Source organism: Budorcas taxicolor, chromosome 5 (genome assembly GCF_023091745.1).
Source record: "Budorcas taxicolor isolate Tak-1 chromosome 5, Takin1.1, whole genome shotgun sequence".
NCBI classification, from domain to species: domain Eukaryota; kingdom Metazoa; phylum Chordata; class Mammalia; order Artiodactyla; family Bovidae; genus Budorcas; species Budorcas taxicolor.
In genome coordinates, this window is record NC_068914.1 from 59,571,028 (window position 1) to 59,594,510 (window position 23,483).

The following is a 23,483-nucleotide window of genomic DNA, read 5'->3' on the forward strand; positions in this document are numbered from 1 at the left end:
GATAGAATATTAGCAGTAATCACACTGATACCTGATGGTATCACTTAAAAATGCTTCAAGTTACAAACCTGCATAATTTCCTCATAAAACATTTACTATTGAAACTTTATTCCATAACTGTGTCCACCTTTATAATTATTTTCAACTGATATTAAATTTATCAATGAACATATATACAGTGAATATTTCTTATATGCAAAACCTGATGCTAAGCAGTACTTTGGGACATATCAAAGTTATAATTTATGTGCTTCCTGATTTTACAGAGCACCTGAGTCATCCTTAATCCCTTCATTCAATCAATCAGTTTGTAGCTGTATGTTCTGACTCCAAAATATATCTCAAATCTATCTATTCCTTTTCATCTTTCTTATATGCAAGACCTTACGTTACACATGTACTTTGGGACATATCAAAGTGATCATTTACATGATTGCTGATTTCACAGAGAGCCGGAGTCATCCTTAATCCCTTCATTCAATCCATCAGCCTGTAGCTATATGTTCAAACTCCAAAATACATCTATCTATCTATTCCTTCTCATCTGTATTATAGTCACACTGGCTAAGCAATCGTGATCTTCCAGGAAACTACCTCCTCGCTCCTGCTTCTTCATTTCTTCCCCTCCTGCTCCACACCACAATCCAGTCTACACTCAGCACACACAGAGTAGTTTTAAAGCATAAATCAGGTCATGCCAATACCTGTTGCACAATTTTCAAAGGCCTTTGGACACTGAAGCTTACAAAGTAACAGTTCCTGCATCCTTCTCAAACCTCATCTGGTGCAGATCATGCCCCTTTCCTGGCTGTGCTCAGCCACCTAGGCCTTCTCTCTCTGCCTGCCTTCTCTGTTTTATTTATTTATTTTTAATATAAGTTTATTTATTTTAATTGGAGGTTAATTACTTTACAATATTGTATCATTTTTGCCACACAACATGAATCCACCACAGGTATATATGTGTTCCCCGTCCTGAACCCCCCTCCCACTTCCCTCCCCATACCATCCCTCTGGGCCGTCTCAGTGCACCAGCCCCAAGCATCCAGTATCATGCATCGAACCTGGACTGGCGATTCGTTTCATATATGATATTATATATATATATATATATATATATATATATATATATATATATCGCATATATAATACATATATTATACATCTTTCAATGCCATTCTCCCAAACCATCCCACCCTCACCCTCTCCCAGAGTCCAAAAGACTGTTCTCTGTTTTAGTGCCTCAGCCTCTGTTTGTCTTCTCTCCCTAGTAACCTCTCCCCTCTCCCCTAATTCCTTCATTTTTTTTAACTTTTGATTTTAAAATAATATCAAATATACATAAAAGTTGTTGAATAGTATTAAGAGCTCCCATTACCCTTTTTCCAAACTAGGATATTTGCTGTCATGACCACAGTAAAATGATGACAGTCAGGAAATTCCCATTGATCAAATATTGATTAAATATTACTGTCTAATCCATAAACCTCAATTGGATTTCACTGATTGGCCTAATAATTTCCTGTAAAGTGCTGAGATACAACACAGAACTTTATGATGCACTAGTCTTTTTTTAAATCTAAAACAGTCCCTCGATTCTTCTTGTCTTCAATAGGTTTAAAGAGTAGAGGACAGTTACTTCAAAGAGGGTTTTACATTGATTGTGTTCTGCTCAATACAGTGTATTAGAAAGTACACCATGGATAACTGCAATATTACTGGTGATACTGACTTTCATCATTTGGTTAAGATGGTACAAGCTTTCTTCACTGCAGAGTTAGCTACTAAATATATTTATTAATGATAACTGAAGTATTTTATAGAAATATACTTCAACACTCCTTCTGTTAATATTATCTCTAGCACTCTTCAGACTTATGTTTCTTAAGAATTTGTATATCCCTCAATTTTAACAATTTTTTAAAGACATTGTAAACTTATAGCAATGAAAGTATTGCATACTTGTGAGTAGATTATAGAAGATAAAGTGAGTAAATTCATCTTACCAGAATATTTTAAAAATGTTCTATTTATTTTCTTCATAATTCATGTAAAATATAATAATTCATGTATTTCTACACATACTACTACATACACACATAAAAAATGCCTAAACAATAATAGAAATATTGACTAATATATTTTAGCAAGTTTTATTTTAATAAAAGAAAAATATTTTACTAATGTCCAAAATTTTTACTGCAATATCAATATATATTATAATTTTCTTGATAGTTGTTTTAATTTAGGAAAACAAGATTTTTTGTGGTTGTTTATGTGTATTTTGTTTTGAAGAATCAATTATGTTGGGTTTCTTAAAATATTTTTATAAAGGTTTTAATTCTATCAAAATTTTAAAAATTACATGGTAAGAGAGATGTAAAAAAGAAAGCCTTAAGCCATAAAAACAAAATTTTAACATAAATATACACCTTCGAAAGCACCAATTATTACTGTCAATTTACTTGTATATAATGTGAATAAAAAGTTTGAAAACTTTCCATTGATATGGAAATGAAATAGCGCCCCCTTATGGAGAATACTTTAATGACACTCAGTGGTTTTATATGTCTCTTTTGAAGTGGAGAGAAATATTAACTATATTTTAAAAACAACAAAACAACACTTAATTTTTTTATTTGTGTTATTTTCCCCTTAATCATATCAATTCAGAATTTCTACAAATTCCCTTCTCACATGGTATCCTTTAAATTTGTGTCAGAATGACAGTAATATATCTAATGGAAAATGGAAATATAACAACTGACCATTTAATTTTGAGGGTGGGTAAGAATATTCATTTTAATATTAAGCTATTAGTGGTTAATATGTCTGATTAATCTAGATAGAACTGGATAAAATAAGAGCATGTTGAAAATAATAGCTAACTTTATGTAACAAAGTATTTGATATGCATTATTCTAGGTACAAAGCATTCTACATATATTAACTCATTGTATTCTCACATCAACCTTATGAGTTAAGTATTGTTCAGTTCAGTTCAGTTCAGTTGAGTCGCTCAGTCATGTCCGACTCTTTGCGACCCCATGGATTGCAGCATGCCAGGCCTCCCTGTCCATCACCAACTCCTAGAGTCTTCTCAAACTCATGTCCATTGAGTCGGTGATGCCATCCAGCCATCTCATCCTCCGTTGTCCCCTTCTCCTCCTGCCCCCAATCCCTCCCAGCATCAGAGTCTTTTCCAATGAGTCAACTCTTCGCATGAGGTGGCCAAAATACTGGAGTTTCAGCTTCAGCATCATTCCTTCCAATGAACACCCAGGACTGATCTCCTGTAGGATGGACTGGTTGGATCTCCTTGCAGTCCAAGGGACTCTCAAGAGTCTTCTCCAACACCACAGTTCAAAACCATCCCTCATTTACAGATGAGGCAAAGGAGGCATAGAGAAGGATGTGAATTAGTCACTTGGATACAAAGTAGCAGAGCTGACATTTGAAACTGGCAAACTGGTTTCCTGTTTTTAACTACAAAATTCTGTTTCTCTATGATCAGATAAGTTCGTAAAATATTTGATATATCTGTCTAAAACCCCTGAAAAATCCCAGACACTGTCAGCTCATTATAAATTGGATCATTTTAGCTAACAGGTGGGTAGATTAGTTTGGTCTAGAATAAGCATGTGGATGTTTAGAAATGGCCTTGTTTATTCTTCTCTAATGATACTTCCACCTTCATTTTCTCCTTCTCATCTATTCCTACTTCCTTTAAAACAAAAAAAAAGAGAGAAAAGGAAAAATTGCATGTCTGTTCTGTACCAAGCAGTGTGTTTAAAGCCTGGAAAATACATTTCTGAATAAAACAAACATCTAACATTTGGAAGTATACAAACTAAAGCAGAAAACAGAATTTGAGTATAGTGTGATTATGCAGTTCCAAAGACAGAGTACATAGCAGGGCAAACAATTCCACAAAGGAAAATATCTTCTAAACTGAAAGATGTGTTGATTCTAGCCAAAGATTAACGGGGAAATGGGAAGGGTGGAGAGCAATCTGGATACAAAGAACAGCATGTGGAAAGAAATGGATTATAAGGAATTCAGAACATTCAAAATGCAAATACAGCATGTGGCTGGGATGTAGAATGTGCTAGGAAAGAGATGAACCAGAGGTGACGCAGAGATTGTTAAGAACAGCCAAGTCTGTCTACCATCAGAAGCAGTTTGAACTTTATCCTAAGGGATTTTTAAGGGACGAATCGGAGTGGAAGCACACTTTTGAGTCCTCTACTTATCTGCTTTACTCTCTAGAAATGAAGGATAATAGGGAAGTCTGTATTTTTTTCTTTACTTTTAACAGCGTAAGATTTATATCTACAAGTTCCAGTTCAGTTCAGTCACTCAGTCGTGTCCGACTCTTTGCGACCCCATGAATTGCAGCACGCCAGGCCTCCCTGCCCATCACCAACTCCCGGATTCACTCAAACTCATGTCCATCGAGTCGGTGATGCCATCCAGCCATCTCATCCTCTGTCGTCCCCTTCTCCTCCTGCCCCCAATCACTCCCAGCATCAGGGTCTTTTCCAATGAGTCAACTCTTCTCATGAGGTGGCCAAAGTACTGGAGTTTCAGCTTTAGCATCATTCCTTCCAAAGAACACCCAGGACTGACCTCCTTTAGAATGGACTGGTTGGATCTCCTTGCAGTCCAAGGGACTCTCAAGAGTCTTCTCCAACACCACAGTTCAAAAGCATCGATTCTTCAGCACTCAGCTTTCTTCACAGTCCAACTCCCACATCCACACATGACCACTGGACAAATCATAGCCTTGACTAGACCCAGGGAAGACAAATAAACATGAACACAGCTTCAGGCTCCTCTGTTCTTGGGCTCAAGTGTGTCTCCAAAAGGGTATGTTGAAGTCCTAACCCCAGATACCTGTGAATGTGACATCTGCTGGAAATAGGCCACTGCAGGTCAAGTTAAGCTAAGATGAGGTCATACTGGATCAACATGGGCCCCAGTCCAACAACACAATTGTCCTTACAAAAAGTGAAGAGACACAGATGAAGGGAGAACATCATATGATGATAAAACGAGAGATTGGAGTGAAGCATCTTTATGTCAACAACATGGATTGCCCAATACCACTGGGACTAAGAAAAAAGGCATGAAAAATACACTCCTCTAGAACCTTCAGAGAGAGCATGGCTTCATTTCAGACTCATAGCTTCAGAACTGTGAGAAAGTAGGTTTCTAATGTTTTAAGCCACCCAGTGTGATGCACTGTTATGGCAGTCCTAGAAAACTAATGCAACATCCTGCCTAATTCTGTCCTTAGACCTTCATAGCAGGTCACTACAGACCACTACAGAATTCAACAAGTGATAGGCAGTCAGTTGGCTCATGAGAAAAGGCCATTGTTATATTTTCTAAGACATTTTCCCATATTTTCCTCTCTCTGAATTTTCTATATGGATATGTGTTTAAGTAAATGCAACAGTCTGAGTACCCAAGAAGCTTCCTAAGCCTAGTGTCTTCTCTTTAGCCCACCAAGATAATAGTGCATGAAGAATTACTTCCTAGCCAGGTAATTCTCAAGATTTTATATGGATGCCATGATGGTAGTAAGAGCAAATGAGATATTGCATCTGAATGTGATAAGCTGTTGGCAGAATCTGGGCCCTAGAGTGTGTTGTTTCATCATAATATGTATTTCCTAATTTTTTTAATAATCATTTTGAATGAACTTAGATATGGAGTCCAGTTTCCAACTTTCTCTCCAGCTCTTTTGATTTTCACATTTATTTAACTTGAAAGATCAGAGTTTGTCACTATACACTGTTCACTTTGCTTTGAATATATGTACTGTCATCTGGCACATTATGCTTATAGAGGTCAAGGTGGGGCGGTGGGCGGTCCACATTGATCTGGTTTCTCTAAGCCAATGGGACGAACTACTGTTACCCTCATATGAAGGAGATTTGAGTCACAGTCAAAGTCCTGGCCTCTCAGGTTTCATTCTTTCCTATGCTTCTTAGTTGCCATTTCTTCTCTGGGTTCCTAATTCTTTGGGCTTTGGGGCTACAGTGTCTAATCTTCAGCCCTGCGTTCATTGGATGGATCTTATATTTGTCTCTGCTAATTTGACTGGAATTTGCATGTGGCATAGATTCAGTAAATATTGTTTAAATAGAACAGAAACATAATGCCTTGGCCACGTCTAAATCCAGAGACTAATTTATCTTGGCATCTCAAGGCTAGTCTTACACTTATGAAAAATAGGAAGTACTTGTATGTGGTTTGACTTTTATGGGATCTGGAAAGCCTCAAGTTTGTAAAGAAGCATCCTCAGCTTTTGGGAAATTCCTGAATACAATGGCTACTTTATATGGACCAGCAATTGTGCTGAGCATTTTATCCCATTATCTTCGCTAATTCTCATAATAGCTCTAACTGGTAGATACTGTTATTAATCCCACTTTGTGTACAGATTGGAAAACTGAGATTCAGGTTAGCTTGGTAAGTTATCTAGAGTCACATAATATTACATGGTAGAGCTCATATGAAGAAAAAATTAAATTGCATCCCAGGACTAAAGTTTTATTGTGTGCGTGTGTGTGTGTGTGTGTGCACGTGCGTGTGTGTGTGAATTTTGCGTACTGTTTCTTATAAATTTAGAATTAATTTTTTTACTGAACTGTTACTCAATCTGAAAACAGAAAAAAAGTGATGCTGCTTTAGTTGAATAAAAAGGAAGGTGGAGTCAGTATAAAAACCTCATCCACTGCCTCCCTGAAGACTAGAGCTCTGTGGATTAAAGGGGGAATACATTTAAGTCTGTACTCTGTATTAAATAGTAGCTGCCACAGAGAGTGAAGCTAAACCCTAAAACTTTTACGAGCCATTTCTTCCTTGACTAGGACTTCCCAGGGCACACACACATGCATTCCTTGACTAATGGAAATGAATTAAGCAGAAGAGCAAGGAAAAGAGCAGAACACTGCAGCCAGAAATGGACAAGAAAGGGGGGGGGGAAAGTCGAGAGAAACCTGGTTGACACCAAGCTTAGGAATCCCCAGGTAAACCCTATCTACACCCAGCTTAAAAGGTATTGATAAAGAGTAGGGATGCAATAGATAACTCCTCTATACCTAGCCCCCCAGACCTCAGTATTAAGATCATCTCTTAACAGAAATGATCACATTTCACTGTTTCAAAAGTTTACAGTCTAATTTTCAGTAACAGAGTTTCCAAATTATCAAAAGTATACAGTCCTTCATAAAACAGGAGTAATGTGTGAAAGCTAACTTTCCTAAAATTAGCATGGGTTATGCTAAACAATATCCTCTCCCAGTTATTCCTTCTTGCTTTTTAAGATGTGGCTGCTTTTATGGCTGCATTCAAGGTGACAGCTCCTAGTATTTCCTTTGTGCGAAACCAACTAGACGACTCTGAAACCTGGACAGCACAAGGGTCCAGGCCAGCCTTGAGAGGGAATCAGTAAGAGCAGATGAGGCTGCCATTACCTGGCTGATCAGTGAAGGCTATCACACCCCGGCAAAGGAACACAAGGTCCCATAGTCCACGCCTCTGTCTAGTACACACTGGTAAGTACTTTTGCCAGAAGCATCTATGTATTTTTTTCTGAACAGACCAGAACAGCTTTGTGTTTCTTAAGTTATATTGCTCAGGCGCTGCTTTTTTTTTTTTTTTCCTATTAAAAGATAAAGACACATTCACAGATAAATTACTTCCCTTTCTGATGACTAGGACAATGATGTAAAAAACAGATTTATAATTTTCCTCAGATTATTATCAAATAATTATCATCACCATTTTATTCAGAAATAGGATATTCAATGACAAAAATATCTTTCTATACTCAGAGCATTGTTAACAGCCTTGACATTACCCCCAAATTATTTGACCATAGTAAAGGAACATGTATGCCTTAATCATATACAACGGTTAAATTCCTATGAAACAAACAGCTTGTGAAATTTCAGGTACTTTTCCATTTAATCATGACTAAAGCAAAGTAATGTCTGAACTAGTGCTTGCCATCACTATGTGCATTATAAAGTTTAGTTTTGTAGTAAGAATACCAAAAAAGTGATGCTTCCATCAATTACCCCCATTGTAGAGATGTTACGTTCACTCATCTGCCTGAAATAGAGAACCAGTTTTAACAGCATAATTTGTTGGGAGTTTGTTTGTTTGTTTGTTTTTGACAAGAAATGTGCCTCTGTGCACTTTTTTTTTTTTTTTTTTTTGCTGCTTAGGGGCTTAGTCACAGTGCATGGGATTTTCGTTGCATCATGCAGGATCTTTCCTTGTACACAGACTCTATGGTTGTGGCTCTACACTCAGCAGTTGTGACATGTGAGCTTAGTTGCTCTGCAGCATGTGGGATCTTAATTCCCTGACCAGGAATCGAACCCACATTCCTTGCACTGCAAAGCAGATTCTTAACCACTGAACCGCCAGGGAAGTCCCCTTAAAGGTCTTATTTGAAAAAGTTGAAAATGTGAAATTGAAAATCTCAAGGTTAGGATATGAACTATGGTATTTTTAAAGAACGCAGAAAGATATTCTAAAAGAATACCACAAAAGGGATGCCAAAAAGTGCATATTGCTTTTTCTATTGAAATTCATCTGTAAATGTCAATGGGAAATGTAGCTCAATTTACTTGTCTGGGTTGGGATTTGGTTGAATATAAATATTTTATGAAGAGGTGGCAAAAAAAATGAAAGTGAAAGAAGCTTTGAATGAAAAAAATGCTCTCTGTTTAATGGATATGAGCTCTGAGTATGACTTGAAAAAGTAAAAATAAAATAGGTAATGCATTTTATATCATGATAATAAAATGCATACTATGTAAATAATTAGGTTTATTCCACTGAAGCTAAGTCCTAGAACCGGTTTATCAGTGACATCACTTGGCTGAAGAAATGAGGGACTGATATTTCTATTTAGAATACCTGGTTGGCTGTTCATTTAGCTGTCTTCACCAACCTTGTATTACTTCATAGAGTAACTAGGAAAAAAAGTATTGAGATATCAAATCTCATAAAATTGTTTACAAAATGACTGAATGGAAATAATTCTACTCAAAAATGTATTTTAAAAGTTTATAGCAAATAAACTTCTGTTTGTTCTGTTTGGCAGAGCGATTGGGCCATCCAGACCTCCTCTTGCTCAGAGAAGATACCTTGTTCATTCAGTCCTACCAGATAATGATATAACTGATCTCAAATGATCCCATAGTGATCCTTTCAATATTTACTCAAATTAAAGCAAAGCTTCAAAACAAAAGGGAAAAAGTCATGAGACATACAGTGTTCTACATAAGTGAATATAAGCCAGGTATCTGCATCTATGAATTCTGCTGACGTCATCAGTAATAGGAGAAGGCAATGGCACCCCACGCCAGTACTCTTGCCTGGAAAATCCCATGGATGGAGGAGCCTGGTAGGCTGCAGTCCATGGGGTCGCAAAGAGTCGAACACGACTGAACAACTTCACTTTCACTTTTCACTTTCAAGTATTGCAGAAGGAAATGACAACCTGCTCCAGTGTTCTTGCCTGGAGAATCCCAGGGACGGTGGAGCCTGGTGGGCTGCTGTCTATGGGGTCGCAGAGAGTTGAACACGACTGAAGCGACTTAGCAGCAGCAGCAGCAGCTGTATAACGTTCTTTTTTTTTTTTCTTTTTGTAAACATTTATTTAAAGAACAGAGAAATGATATATTGTTGCAACTCTTTTAATGGCTTTTTCCTGATAAAAGTGTATTGTAAGAAATATAAATGTCTCTCTCTTCTAAATAGCCTCTATGCAGCTGACTATCCGGTAAAAAGTTAATAAATTAGAAAAGGAATAGCAGCTGAGATATTATCATTAGTCTGCAAGGTATGGCTTCTTCTATTTACATGAAACCAAATATAGAATTACATAGGCACCACAGGGTTTTTCTTTGTTGTTCATATAGATCAGGTGTTTTGGTGGTGGTGGTGGTGATGGTGATGGTGGTGTGTGTGTCTATATGTGTGTGTTTTGATGGTGGTGCTGGGAGGACTGTGATCTGCTCAAGTAATGGTAGAATCCAAAAGGCTTTGAACTTAGGACAGGGTACTGTCCTGGTTCCTTTTCTATTTCGATGGGCTTTCCTAATGATTGAGATGAGAACTATAGTAGGATAACTAGATCAGTCAGTTTGGGAGTTAGTCTATTGAGGTAAATTAACATATGAAACATTTTACAGCAATCCTAAGTTATGAAGGAAATAGTATGCTATACTCAGTAAAGGATATTTTATTGTTGTTATTCAGTCACTATGTGATGTCTGACCATTTGCAACTCCATGAACTGCAGCATGCCAGGCTTCCCTGTCGTTCACTATCTCCTGGAGTTTGCTCAAGCTCATGTCCATTGAGTCAGTAATGCCATCCAACCATCTCATCCTCTGTTGCTTCCTCTTCTTGCCCTCAATCTTTCTCAACATCAGGGTCTTTTCAAATGATTCAGTTCTTCGCATCAGGTGGCCAAAGTATTGGAGCTTCAGCTTCAGCATCAGTCCTTCCAAGGAATCAGCATTGATTTCCTTTACGATTGACTGGTTGGATGTCCTTGCAGTCTAAGGGACTCTCAAGAGCCTACTCCAGCACCACAATTTGAAAACATCAATTCTTCAACTCTCAGCTTTCTTTATGGGCCAGTTTCACATCCATACATGACTATTAGAAAAACCGTAGCTTTCACTATATGGACCTTTGTTGGCAAAGTGATGTCTCTGCTTTTTAGTATGCTGTCTAGGTTGGTCATAGCTTTTCTTCCAAGGAGCAAGTGTCTTTTAATTTCCTGGGGCAGCCACTGTCCACAGTGATTTTGGAGTCCAAGAAAATAAAATTTGTCACTGCTTCCAATTTCTCCCCATCTATTTTCAATGAAGTGATGAAACAAGATGCATGATCCTCATTTTTTTAATGTTTTCTTTTTTTTCACTCTCCTCTTTTCTTCTCATCAAGAGGCTCTTTAGGTCCTCGTCACTTTCCACCATTAGGATGGTATCATCCGCATATCGGAGGCTGTTGATATTTCTCCCAGCAATCTTGATTCCAGCTTGTGATTCGCCCAGTACAGCATTTCACATGCTGTACACGCTGCATATGTTAAACATGCAGGGTGACAGTGTAGAGCCTTTTTGTACTCCTTTCCCAATTTTGAAACAGCCTGTTGCTCCATGTTCAGGTCTAACTGTTGCCTCCTGTCCTGCATACAGGTGGCTCAAGAGACAGATAATGTAGTCTGGTATTCCCATCTCTTTAAGAATTTTCCACAGTTTGTTGTGCTTCACACAGTCAAAGGCTTTAGGGTAGTTAATGAAGCGTATGTTAGTTGTAATCTGCTTGTTTTTTTCTGTGATCCAACGGATGTTGGCAATGTGATCTCTGGTTCCCATGACTTTGCTAAATCCAGCGTTTACATCCAGAAGTTCTCAGTTCACGTATTGTTGAAGCCTAGCTTGCTAGATTTTGAGCATTACCTAGCTAGCAGGTGAAATGAATGCAACTGTGAGGTAGTTTGAATATTCGTTGGCATTGCCCTTCTTTGGCTTGGAATGAAAACTGACCTTTTATAGTCCTATGGCTGCTGTTTCATTTTCCAAATTTGCTGGCATAGTGAGTACAGCAGTCTAACAGCATCATCTTTGAGGATTTGAAATAACTCAACTGGAATTCCATTACCTACACTAGCTTTATTTATAGTGACGCTTCCTAAGGTCCACTTGACTTCACACTCCAGATGTCTGGCTCTAGCTGAGTAATCACACCATCGTGGTTATCTGGATCATTAAAACCTCTTCTGTATAGTTCTTTGTAATCTCGCTACCTCTTCTTAATATAGTCTGCTTCTGTTAGGTCCTTACTGTTTCTGTCCTTTATTGTGTTCATCTTTGCATTAAATATTGCCTTGGTATCTGATTTTCTCGAAGTGGTCTCTTGTCTTGCCCTACTTCTACTTTATTGACATCTACTTCTGGAACCGAGATTGCCAGGAGAAATATCAATAACCTCAGATATGCATGACACCACCCTTATGGCAGAAAGTGAAGAATAACTAAAGAGCCTCTTGATGAAAGTGAAAGAGCAGAGTGGAAAAGTTGGCTTAAAGCTCAACATTCAGAAAACTAAGATCATGGCATCTGGTCCCATCACTTCAAGGCAAATAGATCGGGAAACAATGGAATGGTGAGAGACTTTATTTGGGGGGCTCCAAAATCACTGCACATGGTGACTGCAGCCATGAAATTAATAGACACTGGCTCCTTGGAAGAAAACCTATGACCAACCTAGACAGCATATTAAAAAGCAGAGACATTACTTTGCCAACAAAGGTCTATCTAGTCAAAGCTATGGTTTTTCCGGTAGTCATGTATGGATGTGAGAAGTGGACTATAAAGAAAGCTGAGCGCTGAAGAATTGATGCTTTTGAACTGTGGTGTTGGAGAAGACTCTTGAGAGTCCCTTGGACTGCAAGCAGATCCAACCAGTCTATACTAAAGGAAATCAGTCCTGAATATTCATTGGACGGACTGATGCTGAAGCTGAAACTCCAATAGTTTGGCCACCTGATGCAAAGAACTGACTCATTTGAAAAGGCCCTGATCCTGGGAAAGATTAAAGGCAGGAGGAGAAAGAGTCAACAGAGGATGAAATGGTTGGATGGCATCACCGACTTGATGGACATGAGTTTGAGCAAGCTTTGGGAGTTGGTGATGGACAGGGAAGCCTGGCATGCTGCAGTCCATGGGATCACAAAGAGTCAGACACAACTGAGTGACTGAACTGACTATTCTTTCCCATTCTATTGTTTACCTCTATTTCTCTGCATTGATCCCTTAAGAAGGTTTTCTTATGTCTCCTTGCTATTCTCTGGAACTCTGCATTCAGTCGGTATATATTTCCCTTTCTCCTTTGCCTTTCACTTCTCTTCTTTCCTCAGCTATTTGTAAGGCCTCCTTAGACAACCATTTTACTTTTCATATTTCTCTTTTGGGGGGATAGTTTTGATAACCACATCCTGTGCAATGTTATGAAGTTCCTTCCATATTTCTTCAGGCACTCTGTCTACCAGGTTTAATCCCTTGAATACATTGGTCACCTCCATTATGTAATCATAAATGATTTGATCATACCTAAATCATCTCACATGTTAGTAAAGTAATGCTCAAAATTCTCCAAGCCAGGCTTCAACAATACATGAACCGTGAACTTCCAATGTTCAAGCTGGTTTTAGAAAAGGCAGAGGAACCAGAGATCAAATTGCCAACATCCACTGGATGGTGGAAAAAGCAAGAGAGTTCTAGGAAAACATCTATTTCTGCTTTATTGACTATGCCACAGCCTTTAACCATATGTATCACAATAAACTGTGGAAAATTCTGAAAGAGATGGGAATACCAGACCACCTAACCTGCCTCTTGAGAAACCTATATGCAGGTCAGGAAGCAACAGTTAAAACTGGACATGGGATAACAGACTGGTTCCAAATAGGAAAAGGGGTACATCAAGGTTGTATATTGTCACCTTGCTTATTTAACTTATATGCAGAGTACATCATGAAAAACGCTGGGCTGGAAGAAGCACAAACTGGAATCAAGATTGCTGGGAGAAATATCAATAACCTCAGATATGCAGATGATACCACCCTTATGGCAGAAAGTGAAGAGGAACTAAAAAGCCTCTTGATGAAAGTGAAAGAGGAGAGTGAAAAAAGTTGGCTTAAAGCTCAACATTCAGAAAATGAAGATCATGGCATCTGGTCCCATCACTTCATGGCAAATAGATGGGGAAACAGTGGAAACAGTGTTTATTTAGGGGGGCTCCAAAATCACTGCGAATGGTGACTGCAGCCATGAAATTAAAAGACGTTTACTCCTTGGAAGGAAAGTTATGACCAACCTAGATAGTATATTGAAAAGCAGAGATATTACTTTGCCAACAAAGGTCTGTCTAGTCAAGGCTATGCTTTTTCCAGTGGTAATGTATGGATGTGAGAGTTAGACTGTGAAGAACACTGAGCGCCAAAGAATAGATGCTTTTGAACTGTGGTGTTGGAGGACTTTTGAGAGTCCCTTCGACTGCAAGGAGATCCAACCAGTCCATTCTAAAGGAGATCAGTCCTGGGTGTTCATTGGAAGGACTGATGCTGAAGCTGAAACTCCAGTACTTTGGCCACCTCATGCGAAGAGTGACTCCTTGGAAAAGACTCTGATGCTGGGAGGGATTGTGGGCAGGAGAAGGGGACGACAGAGGATGAGATGGCTGGATGGCATCACCGACTCAATGGACATGAGTTTGAGTGAAATCTGGGAGTTGGTGATGGACAGGGAGGCCTGGCATGCTGTGATTCTTGGGGTTGCATAGAGTTGGACACGACTGATTGATTGAACTGACTGAAGTGAATTGAAATGGTCTAGTGGTTTCCCTACTTTCTTCAATTTAAGCCTGAATTTTAAGGATTTAAGCCACTATCAGCACCATGTCTTGTTTTTGCTGACTGTATACAGCTTCTCCATCTTCAGATGCAAAAAATTTAATCAATTTTATTTCGATATTGACCATCTGGTGATGTCCATGTGTAGAGTCATCTGCATGTTGTTGGAAGAGGGTGTTTGCTATAACCAGAGCATCAATGGATAGCTTATATGAAATGTCAACTTCAGTAGTTCTAGTAGTTACCTAGAGTTTTATGTCTTTTCCCTTTTTGACTCAAAAAATCTACAACTAAAAGTTATGGGACCAGAAAAAAAGGCAAAAAGAGAAAGATGTTTTACTTTTCAAGTACTTTTTAATTATGAATTCCAAATTCTATCTACCTGAATTATTGTTCTCCTGAAATATTAGTCACTGTATCTTCATTTTTATTTTGTTTAATTGAAGATAGAATTCATATTCTACTTGATTTTCTTTTTCATCTTCTTCATACCTATGGTTCCTAACCAAGAATGAATATTAGAATGTTTAAAAAAATACTCATATCCTGTATCCAATCCCCAAAGGATTCAAATTCAGTAAGTTAGAACTATGTCTTTGAAAGGTCACAAGTGACTCAAAATCAAAATTGTAGTTAAGAAGTATTATGTCTTATCTGAAATATTCTGGAATCACACACGCATTTGAAGATTCAATTTTAAAAAATAACATCTACCTAACAATGCACATAAACACATGTAAAATGCAAATATACTTTCATAAAATTATACCATAAGATGTCCTTTCACCAAGGTGTTAGGCTTCCTCATTATGACTCTAACACCTAAAAGTAAATACATTTTCTCCATCTCCTTTGACCCACTCTGAACACTCTAGTCCCTTGGACTGCAAGGAGATCCAACCAGTCCACTCTGAAGGAGATCAGCCCTGGGTTTTCTTTGGAAGGACTGATGCTGAAGCTGAAACTCCAATACTTTGGCCACCTCATGCGAAGAGTTGACTCATTGGAAAAGACCCTGATGCTGGGAGGGATTGGGGGCAGGAGGAGAAGGGGACGACAGAGGATGAGATGGCTGGATGGCATCACGGACTCGATGGACGTGAGTCTGAGTGAACTCCGGGAGTTGGTGATGGACAGGGAGGCCTGCGTGCTATGATTTACGGGGTCACAAAGAGTCGGACACGACTGAGCGACTGAACTGACTGAACTGAACACTCTACTAGCCCTCTTGTCAAACTCCCCGGACTGCTTTATATTTGAATATCCTTTGGTTCTGTCACAGCTAGGTGTGAGTTTAAGGCTAGAGTTTATGGAGAGTGGAAAGTAATGCAAAAACAAATTTGGGGGCACTTCACACTACTATTTATTGATTGAATACTACACTGGCTGAGGAAAAAGCAGGGAGGGGAGCTCCCCGGTAAAAGCGAGAAAGTTGGGAAAACATGAATTGTTTACATCTTAATTACAATGGTTTCTCAGCTTCGTACTAAGAATAAGGCAGATTCTTAGTGAGTAGATGATGAAAGAAAAGGTGAAGAAATGAATTAACAGCTGAAGAATTAACTGAATGAAAAAAGCGGAATTCATTTTACTTTTGTTTCCATGGCCTTAGTTTCCTCATCTGTCATATGAAGGCATTAGAAGGCATTCACACTCTCCTCCATCTGAAAGGATTCCTGCAATTTTTCCTATTACTCTGAGAATAGAAGACACCATTCCCTAGTGCAAGGCATGTACCCAAATTATACATCAGCAGCCCTCTTGGCAAGAGAGGGAGTGTAGAGGGATGTGTGCTACTTGGCCGTATACTATCATGTTAAGCTAAAAGTTGGCAGGTAAAGTAAGCATTTGCTATAGCAGTTCTAACATTGGGATAGCTTATGGAAGAAAATACTGTTTTAACACGAAAACAAACAGAATTTATATTACCTCAACTTGAAATAAAGAGGCAGATTTATGTGCCTTCACATGAAACACTGTAGAAAGTAAGTTATTTCTTGAAATAAGTAAGATTCATAGGGAAGAATGCTGAATGCTGTCATTATATAAAGAGTATATGGTAAGCATCTCCATAAAGACACCTAAGAAACTGGTAATGGTGGTCACCTTCAAGGATGGGAAATGGGTGACAAGGAGAAATTGTGAAGAGGGAATTTAATTTACACTGAATTATGACAATTTTTGAGCCTGTATAATGTGCATATATTGCCTATCTATAAAATATTATTGAAGTGAAACAAAATACTGTATTAGTGAAGATGAAAAAAAAAACAAAACTTTTTAAAGTTTTAGTCACCAGTGGAATTATATTTTAAATGCAGTGATATAGTCTGTTAGTATATTCCATAGCAGATGAAGAATATTTGGTCAAAATAAATCAATGGATACAGTGTATATACTACCTCTCCTCTTTTGCTGCTTTATCCATCATTATTTTTAAAATATGGCCAATATAGTGGTAGGACAGTTAAATAAAATCCTTTTAACTAGATGACACTCAGTGGAGTTCTGCTTCATCCAACCTCATATATACAACAGTTTCATAAAAATCATCATAATTTTTTACACTTCAGAGACAATACCGATCCAGCAAGCAGTCACCTCTGCATGTGCTTTTCTGGGAGCCTGTATTTTTCCAAGAATTGTGAGACTACGTTGTTAATGTTGCTGTTTAGTTGCTTGGTTTCATCTGACTCTTTCGTGATTTCATGGACTGTAGCCCACCGGACTCCTCTGTCCATGGGATTTCCCAGACATGAATACTGGGGTGCATCCCCATTCCAGGGGATCTTCCTGATCCAGGGACTGAACCTACATCTCCTGAACTGCAGGTGAATTCTTTACCACTGAGCCTCCTGGGAAGCCCGTGAAACTACATTAGAACACCATTTAGCCATAATACTCTCCTTTTATTTTGACCCTAAAGTGGTGGTAACTCTGTTAGTCAATCTATTAATCCCTCTTGGAATGTAATGATTAATTATTATGAAAAGCCTGAGCACTGACAGGTGCAAGACAATCCCATTCAGGTAGCACAAGAAAGATCAATGAGGGAAACAAACATCATTTTTGAACTTTATTTGTTGCTTAAAATGTAATGCCATACAATTTTAACAATCACTTAAAAAAGGATTTATATTTGCATAAAACAGAAGCAAACCAGAAAGATATGAAATAAAATGCCATCTTGCTTCAAGTTTTCAAATCAGTACTTAGAGTACTAATATAGAGCTATATACACTGCAAGTATATTATAGAAATATACTATGAGTAATCTTGAAACCACAATAAATGTCAAGTAGGTTTCTAGGCACACGGCATAGAAAAATGCGGAATCAGCATAATCCTTGAGAGTGCTGAGTGACTCATTCTTAGATCGCTTTCACACACGTGTATTTTACACAAAATATATAGCCATCACACACATGATCCCCAGTCACTTCTGAATTTCGCCTTTCATCCCAGCATCCGTGCCTTCTTATTCTTTGATACTATTGCTCTATACAGCTACTACATAAGAAAATACTTTGCAGTTTTCTTCAGCTAATAGCCTAAGAAGGTATCAATGCTACCAAAATAACTGCAGCCTATCTACACGATATGTTCATGGAAGTGTGCTGAGCGGCACCAGCTTACAGAACTGTTCATTTTAATCCCGGGGGTTACCCTGAAGGCAAACTTAATCCATTTTGCAGTATACCATTTTTGAGTTGCCCATAGCATGACAGCCAGAAATCGTTAGAAACTGAGGTAACACCTGATTTTATAGAGAGAGGAATCCCTGGAAAAGACAAATGCCGGAAGCATTTCTAAAACTTCCAACCAATGTGGATCTCAGTCAGTTATTGTGCACTTTGTCTGTGACTCTTTCTGCTCAAATGTAAACCAAAGAATCCAAAGGCATGATCAAGCTAAATTTACCTTTACCATTAGGATTAAAGATCACAGCCACGGAACACCTGAGATCACCCTCTGATAAGCGAAGTCTGACGCTTCTCTTAGTAGAGCCAATGTTCATTAATAAAAATGAACCAAATAACCCTCACTGATTTCTGCACCCCCTGCCCCCCACCTCCAGCTACAAGTCAGATTCCGGCATGTCTGGCATGTCGGCCATCAAGTACCCTATCCCATAGCGTCCGTTGGGAGCTGTATCCAGAGTTGGCGATCCACTCTGTTTTCGATAAATATTTTTACCGAAATTTGGAGAGGACATCTCGCTTGATATCTTGCCATGAATGAGGCTTGCATCATCTCCCTCTAAGTTTATGGGCTCCTTCAGGACCCTTCCTCTCTTATAGGTCACAGATGCTAAATTACCAGAACTATCATCTATCAGGTTGCAGCGGCGGATGATGAAGACAACCGGGATGGGCAATACTGCCAGGACCATCAGGGAGATACAGGTGACCATCCCCCACGTTGGGTAGCTCAGAAATTTCTCAGATGCCTGTTAAAGTCAAAACATAATTATTAATCATCTAGCATTCTCTGCAGGGAAATGGAAAAATTATATTTATCTCAGGTTTATAAGCAAAGAACCTGGGCTAGTCGTGTGACTGATTAATAAATTGCTGTGAAAGTGACAGTAAGCAACTTCCAAGGCAAAGCCTTAAAAGCCTGACGATTTCTGCCTCTGTCTTAGATGCTGCCCTGAGCCCATAATGCCTGGAAGAAGTCAAGAACGAAAGCTCACACAGAGAGAGCCCAGCTCTCCAAGTTCAGTCAACTGCATGAGTTGACTCAAACAAGACCCAGAGCAGAATCGTCCAGCTAGCTTATCGACAGAACCCTAAGAAATAATAATTCAGCACTGGTTTCAGTCGTTAAGCTTTGGGTCATTGTTACTAAGCAAGGGACACCTATTATGTGGCACATTACCTTTCTGCTGCTGCTGCTAAGTCGCTTCAGTCGTGTCCGACTCTGTGCGACCCCATGGACAGCAGCCCACCAGGCTCCTCTGTCCACAGCATTCTCTAGGCAAGAACACTGGAGTGGGTTGCCATTTCCTTCTCCAATGCATGCATGCATTCTAAGTCGCTTCAGTCATGTCTGACCCTGTGAGACCCCACGGACAGCAGCCCACCAGGCTCCTCTGTCCACAGCATTCTCTAGGCAAGAATACTGGAGTGGGTTGCCATTTCCTTTTCCACATTACCTTTCTAGAATCTGAAATTAAATTTTGAACTATATTTGTCCCCAAGGGTTTTGATAAAGGATAGCAGACTTATTTTTTTAGAATAGTCATGAATTTAGTTGTTGTTATATAGAATTAGTGACCACAGAATAAAGATCAGGGGTAGCTCTAAAAATTAAGCATTCTGATTTTCTAATAGATAATATATATCTTGTGGCTGCATTACAAGATATATAGCAGCTTGAGAACAGAAACTGAATATTCACGGCTAATAGAAGGCAGTTATAGCAAAAATCTACTTCAATATTTATTTAAATTACGTTTACATGGTTGATGCATATTTTCATTGGTATAGAGTGTCTCAGATACGATTTCATAAATTTATGCAGGAAAAATTATTTCTGGTAGTTTGATCAGTATGTTCTCTAGTGTCAAAAGCCTAAATAATTATTAGTCCATCTATGGTGATGTGGATAAAATTACTTTAATGAGGTCCAAGTCAATGTTTCTTATGTACTAAAAATATTCACTAAAAATTAAAAAAAATACATATTTGGGGTCAAACAAAACATAAATCTTAAAGATTCCTGCATAAAAGCAGTACCACCCATTAAACAGCAAACTATACTGAAAAAAGTGAAAGCCAAAAACCTCTAAAATGATATTTTGTGTATTCTTTTATCTGACTTTCTTCCTTTTTTTTTTACCTTATCTTCCATCCATGCGTTATAGCCAGGAGGACTTAATCCCATATTCACAATGCTAGCAATTAGCAGTGATAACAGCATTAGAGGAGATATATATTTCCACATATAGTAGTAATATCTATTGGGAGCAAAGCCCAGCATATCCTTTAGGTCTTCCATAAACCTAAATAGAAAGAAATAATTTAATTATTCCCCAAGTTAAGGTAGCTATATCAAAATATGATAAATTAAATGTCCTTTAAAATGTGCATTATATCAATGGTTTGACCAGGGTTAAACATGATCCCCTACGACAATTTATACTGAATCTAAAAGTCATACTGAAGATGACTTATCAATTAAGAACATTTATAATGTAAAATGGAACCAGTGCTTTTTACTGGAGGAAGTCCCCTTAAGCCAATTATTGGGAAGTCTCCTCCAACTGATGACCTTCCATGCTATGAACACAATATTTGCAATACATTAAAATTTCCTTGTTTCTCTCTCTCTATTATTTAGAGATAATTAACTCACATCATCCAATCCAACTGATCCAAACTCTCATTTCTGTTTTCAGTCTGGTGTCATTTGATTGAAAGAGGGTCCACACATTATGATTCTTTGATTTTTTATTTTTTTCTGAAGTCCTTTCTTCACCTCTGCTAAATGCCTCCTAATCTCTGTATCATTTCTGTCATTCTCTTTTTAAATGAATTGGGCACTCTGTCCCATAGTTTCCCACAGTTTAGATTTTGCTGTTAATAATTGCATCCCCACACTGTTGGCTTTGCAAGTGCATCTCATCCTCCTATTTCCTGTGAATTAGCTCTTAGACTGAGTAATGATTAGACTTATGTGTCTGTCTTTTAAAGTCAAGTTATTGATACATTATTTACCTGAAATAAGACTTGCTTTTTTTTTCTTTTTCTTTTTTGGCTGCATGGCTTGTGGGATCTTAGTTCTCAGGACAGGGATCAAACACAGGGCCCCAGAAGTGACAGCACTAAGTCCCAACCACCGAACCACCAAGGACTTCCGCCTACTCACACTTGGCAGCTGTATGATGTTAACACTGTCAGGAGCATGTCACCGTTACATACTGGTTTATATCCCTTAATATTTAACTCGAGATAAAATATGTACTGCCCATCCACCAGTCTTGTATTAAGGTTTCTGCAGACTTTTTGGTTGTCTAAAGCTAGTTCTCCAGTAGATTCTTCAAAAAGGGATCACAGTGACTATACTCCCTAATTTTCTTGCATGTTTAAAATTATCTGTGATCACTATATTTGAATGTCAGGTCAGCTGAATTTAAAATCTGTAGTTTATATTTTCTTTCTTTGAAAATCATAAATATATCTATGTAAGATTGTTACAAAAATTTTGCTATCAGATTTTTCTATTGTAAATAATTTGTTTGGTACTGTTTTTTACCTGCATGTATGCTTTTTTTTTTTTTTGTCTCCAAGTAACATCCTAGGCTTGTCTTGGTGTCAGCCTTTTTTTTTTTTTTTTAAACTTTATTTTACTTTACAATACTGTATTGGTTTTGCCATACATTAACATGAATCCACCACGGGTGTACATGCGTTCCTTATGTCTGTTTTTTCCAACTATATCATTGCCCTTTCAACACTCAAGTTATTTGCTTCAGTATGTTTCTTTAATTATAGTTTTTAGAGTTATTTTCCAGCCACTGCGTTTAGAGGTTCTCATTGTACAAATGTTGAATCATCTTTGCTTGACTGCTGTTTCATTTTCTTATCCTTGGTGATTTATTTTTGATTTTAAAAATTATTCCTCCTTTCTAGCTTCTAATTCTTGAGGAGATATATATTGTACTTATTGTTTTTTTTAATTTGACTTCATTTATTAATTGATTTTTCTGTTATATGCAATTATTTCCTGAGTTCTATCACCTCTGTTTTCAAACCTCCCTTGTCTCTAATTATTATATTTCTCAGTTTTAAAATAACTGCCAAATGCTATTCTTTTGAGTCTTCTATCATTTTGCAACATTATTTCAACTTCATTTTGAAATATTATTAGTTTTCCATCTGTTTTGCTTGTGTGGATTTGTTATCTGAAGGGATATTATTCTGCTCCTCTCTGCTTCTTTTTAATGACTTTTGTTCATGATTTAACCACACTTAAGTAAAATAAGATTTCCTGAATTTTGGAGAGGGAAGGATACATGGGCATTGCTTCTTGATTTTTTTTTAAATTATTTACTTATTTTTGGCTGCATTTGGGTCTTCAGTGCCAAGCCCCTCCTCTCTATTTTTGCAAAGTAATCAAAAAAGGTGGCCTCATAGTTTCTCAGTTGTTTTTTTTTAACCTCTGCTCTCTTTCTCATATTTACTTTTCCAACACCTCTACTACCTATCTCCTGCTCAGCTCAGGTTTTGCTCCCACCACTCTGCTCTCAGTGCAGAGCTTTATCTTGGAAGAGAACTTTGGGTTGTTCACTTCAAGATTTTAGAGACCATATTGTTCCAGCACTGATGATCTTGTTGCGTTTGGATCCCTCTGCAATCTGCTAAATGAGGCCAAAGATACTACTTCTCCCAGTTTAACTCACTATCTTCAGGTTAATCAGCCTACCACACATTGCAGGGAGGACCTGGGGGTGAGTAGAGAGCTGTCCGAGGCCCAGCTGTGTATCCGCTACCATCACCCACACGGATATGAAACCTCACAGGTTCTGCGGCTGCCAGTGGTTTGTCCCAACCTTTCATATTTGAGGGTTCACAGGAATATCTGCTTTCCAGTGTCCATGGGTATTTGGTTTTGCCTTCTAGCCATTCTTTTTCTCCTTCGTTTTAAAAAGGAAACTTGGGGAAATGCAATCTATGCAGCCATCACTTTCAGCATCATAGGAGCTTCCTTCTCATTTTCTCTCAATCATATTTCTTCCTAATCTCTTAACCCAGGGATCAAACCCAGGTTTCCTGTAGTGCAGGCAGATTCTTTACCAACTGAGCTACAGGGAAGCCCATACAATGTTTCTTTTTCTGCATTTGAATTTGCTATCTCAAACGTTTAGGTTTTGGAAGGCTTCTTTCTCTCAACCCTGTCTCTGGAAATTTAGGTAAACATGGCAGATGACAGAGCAGAACTGAGCTCAGGACACCACTGAAGGTGAACAGGAGGAACATAATATTCCTGCAGACATTTAGAGGAGGGAAAAGTAATTAAA

At 38.1% G+C, this 23,483-nt stretch overlaps 1 protein-coding gene across 1 annotated transcript in view; it reads right to left on the reverse strand.

The window, feature by feature from the left end:
* Positions 1–18,536: 18,536 nt before the first annotated feature.
* SLC6A15 (solute carrier family 6 member 15) overlaps positions 18,537–23,483 on the reverse strand; it is a 30,175-nt gene continuing 25,228 nt past the window's right edge. Inside the window, exons 10-11 of the mRNA XM_052640958.1 lie at positions 20,303–20,465; positions 18,537–18,908 (exon numbers count right to left, since the gene is read on the reverse strand). Of these exons, the coding sequence (XP_052496918.1) occupies positions 18,537–18,908; positions 20,303–20,465 (535 nt within the window). The remainder of the gene's footprint in view (positions 18,909–20,302; positions 20,466–23,483) is intronic.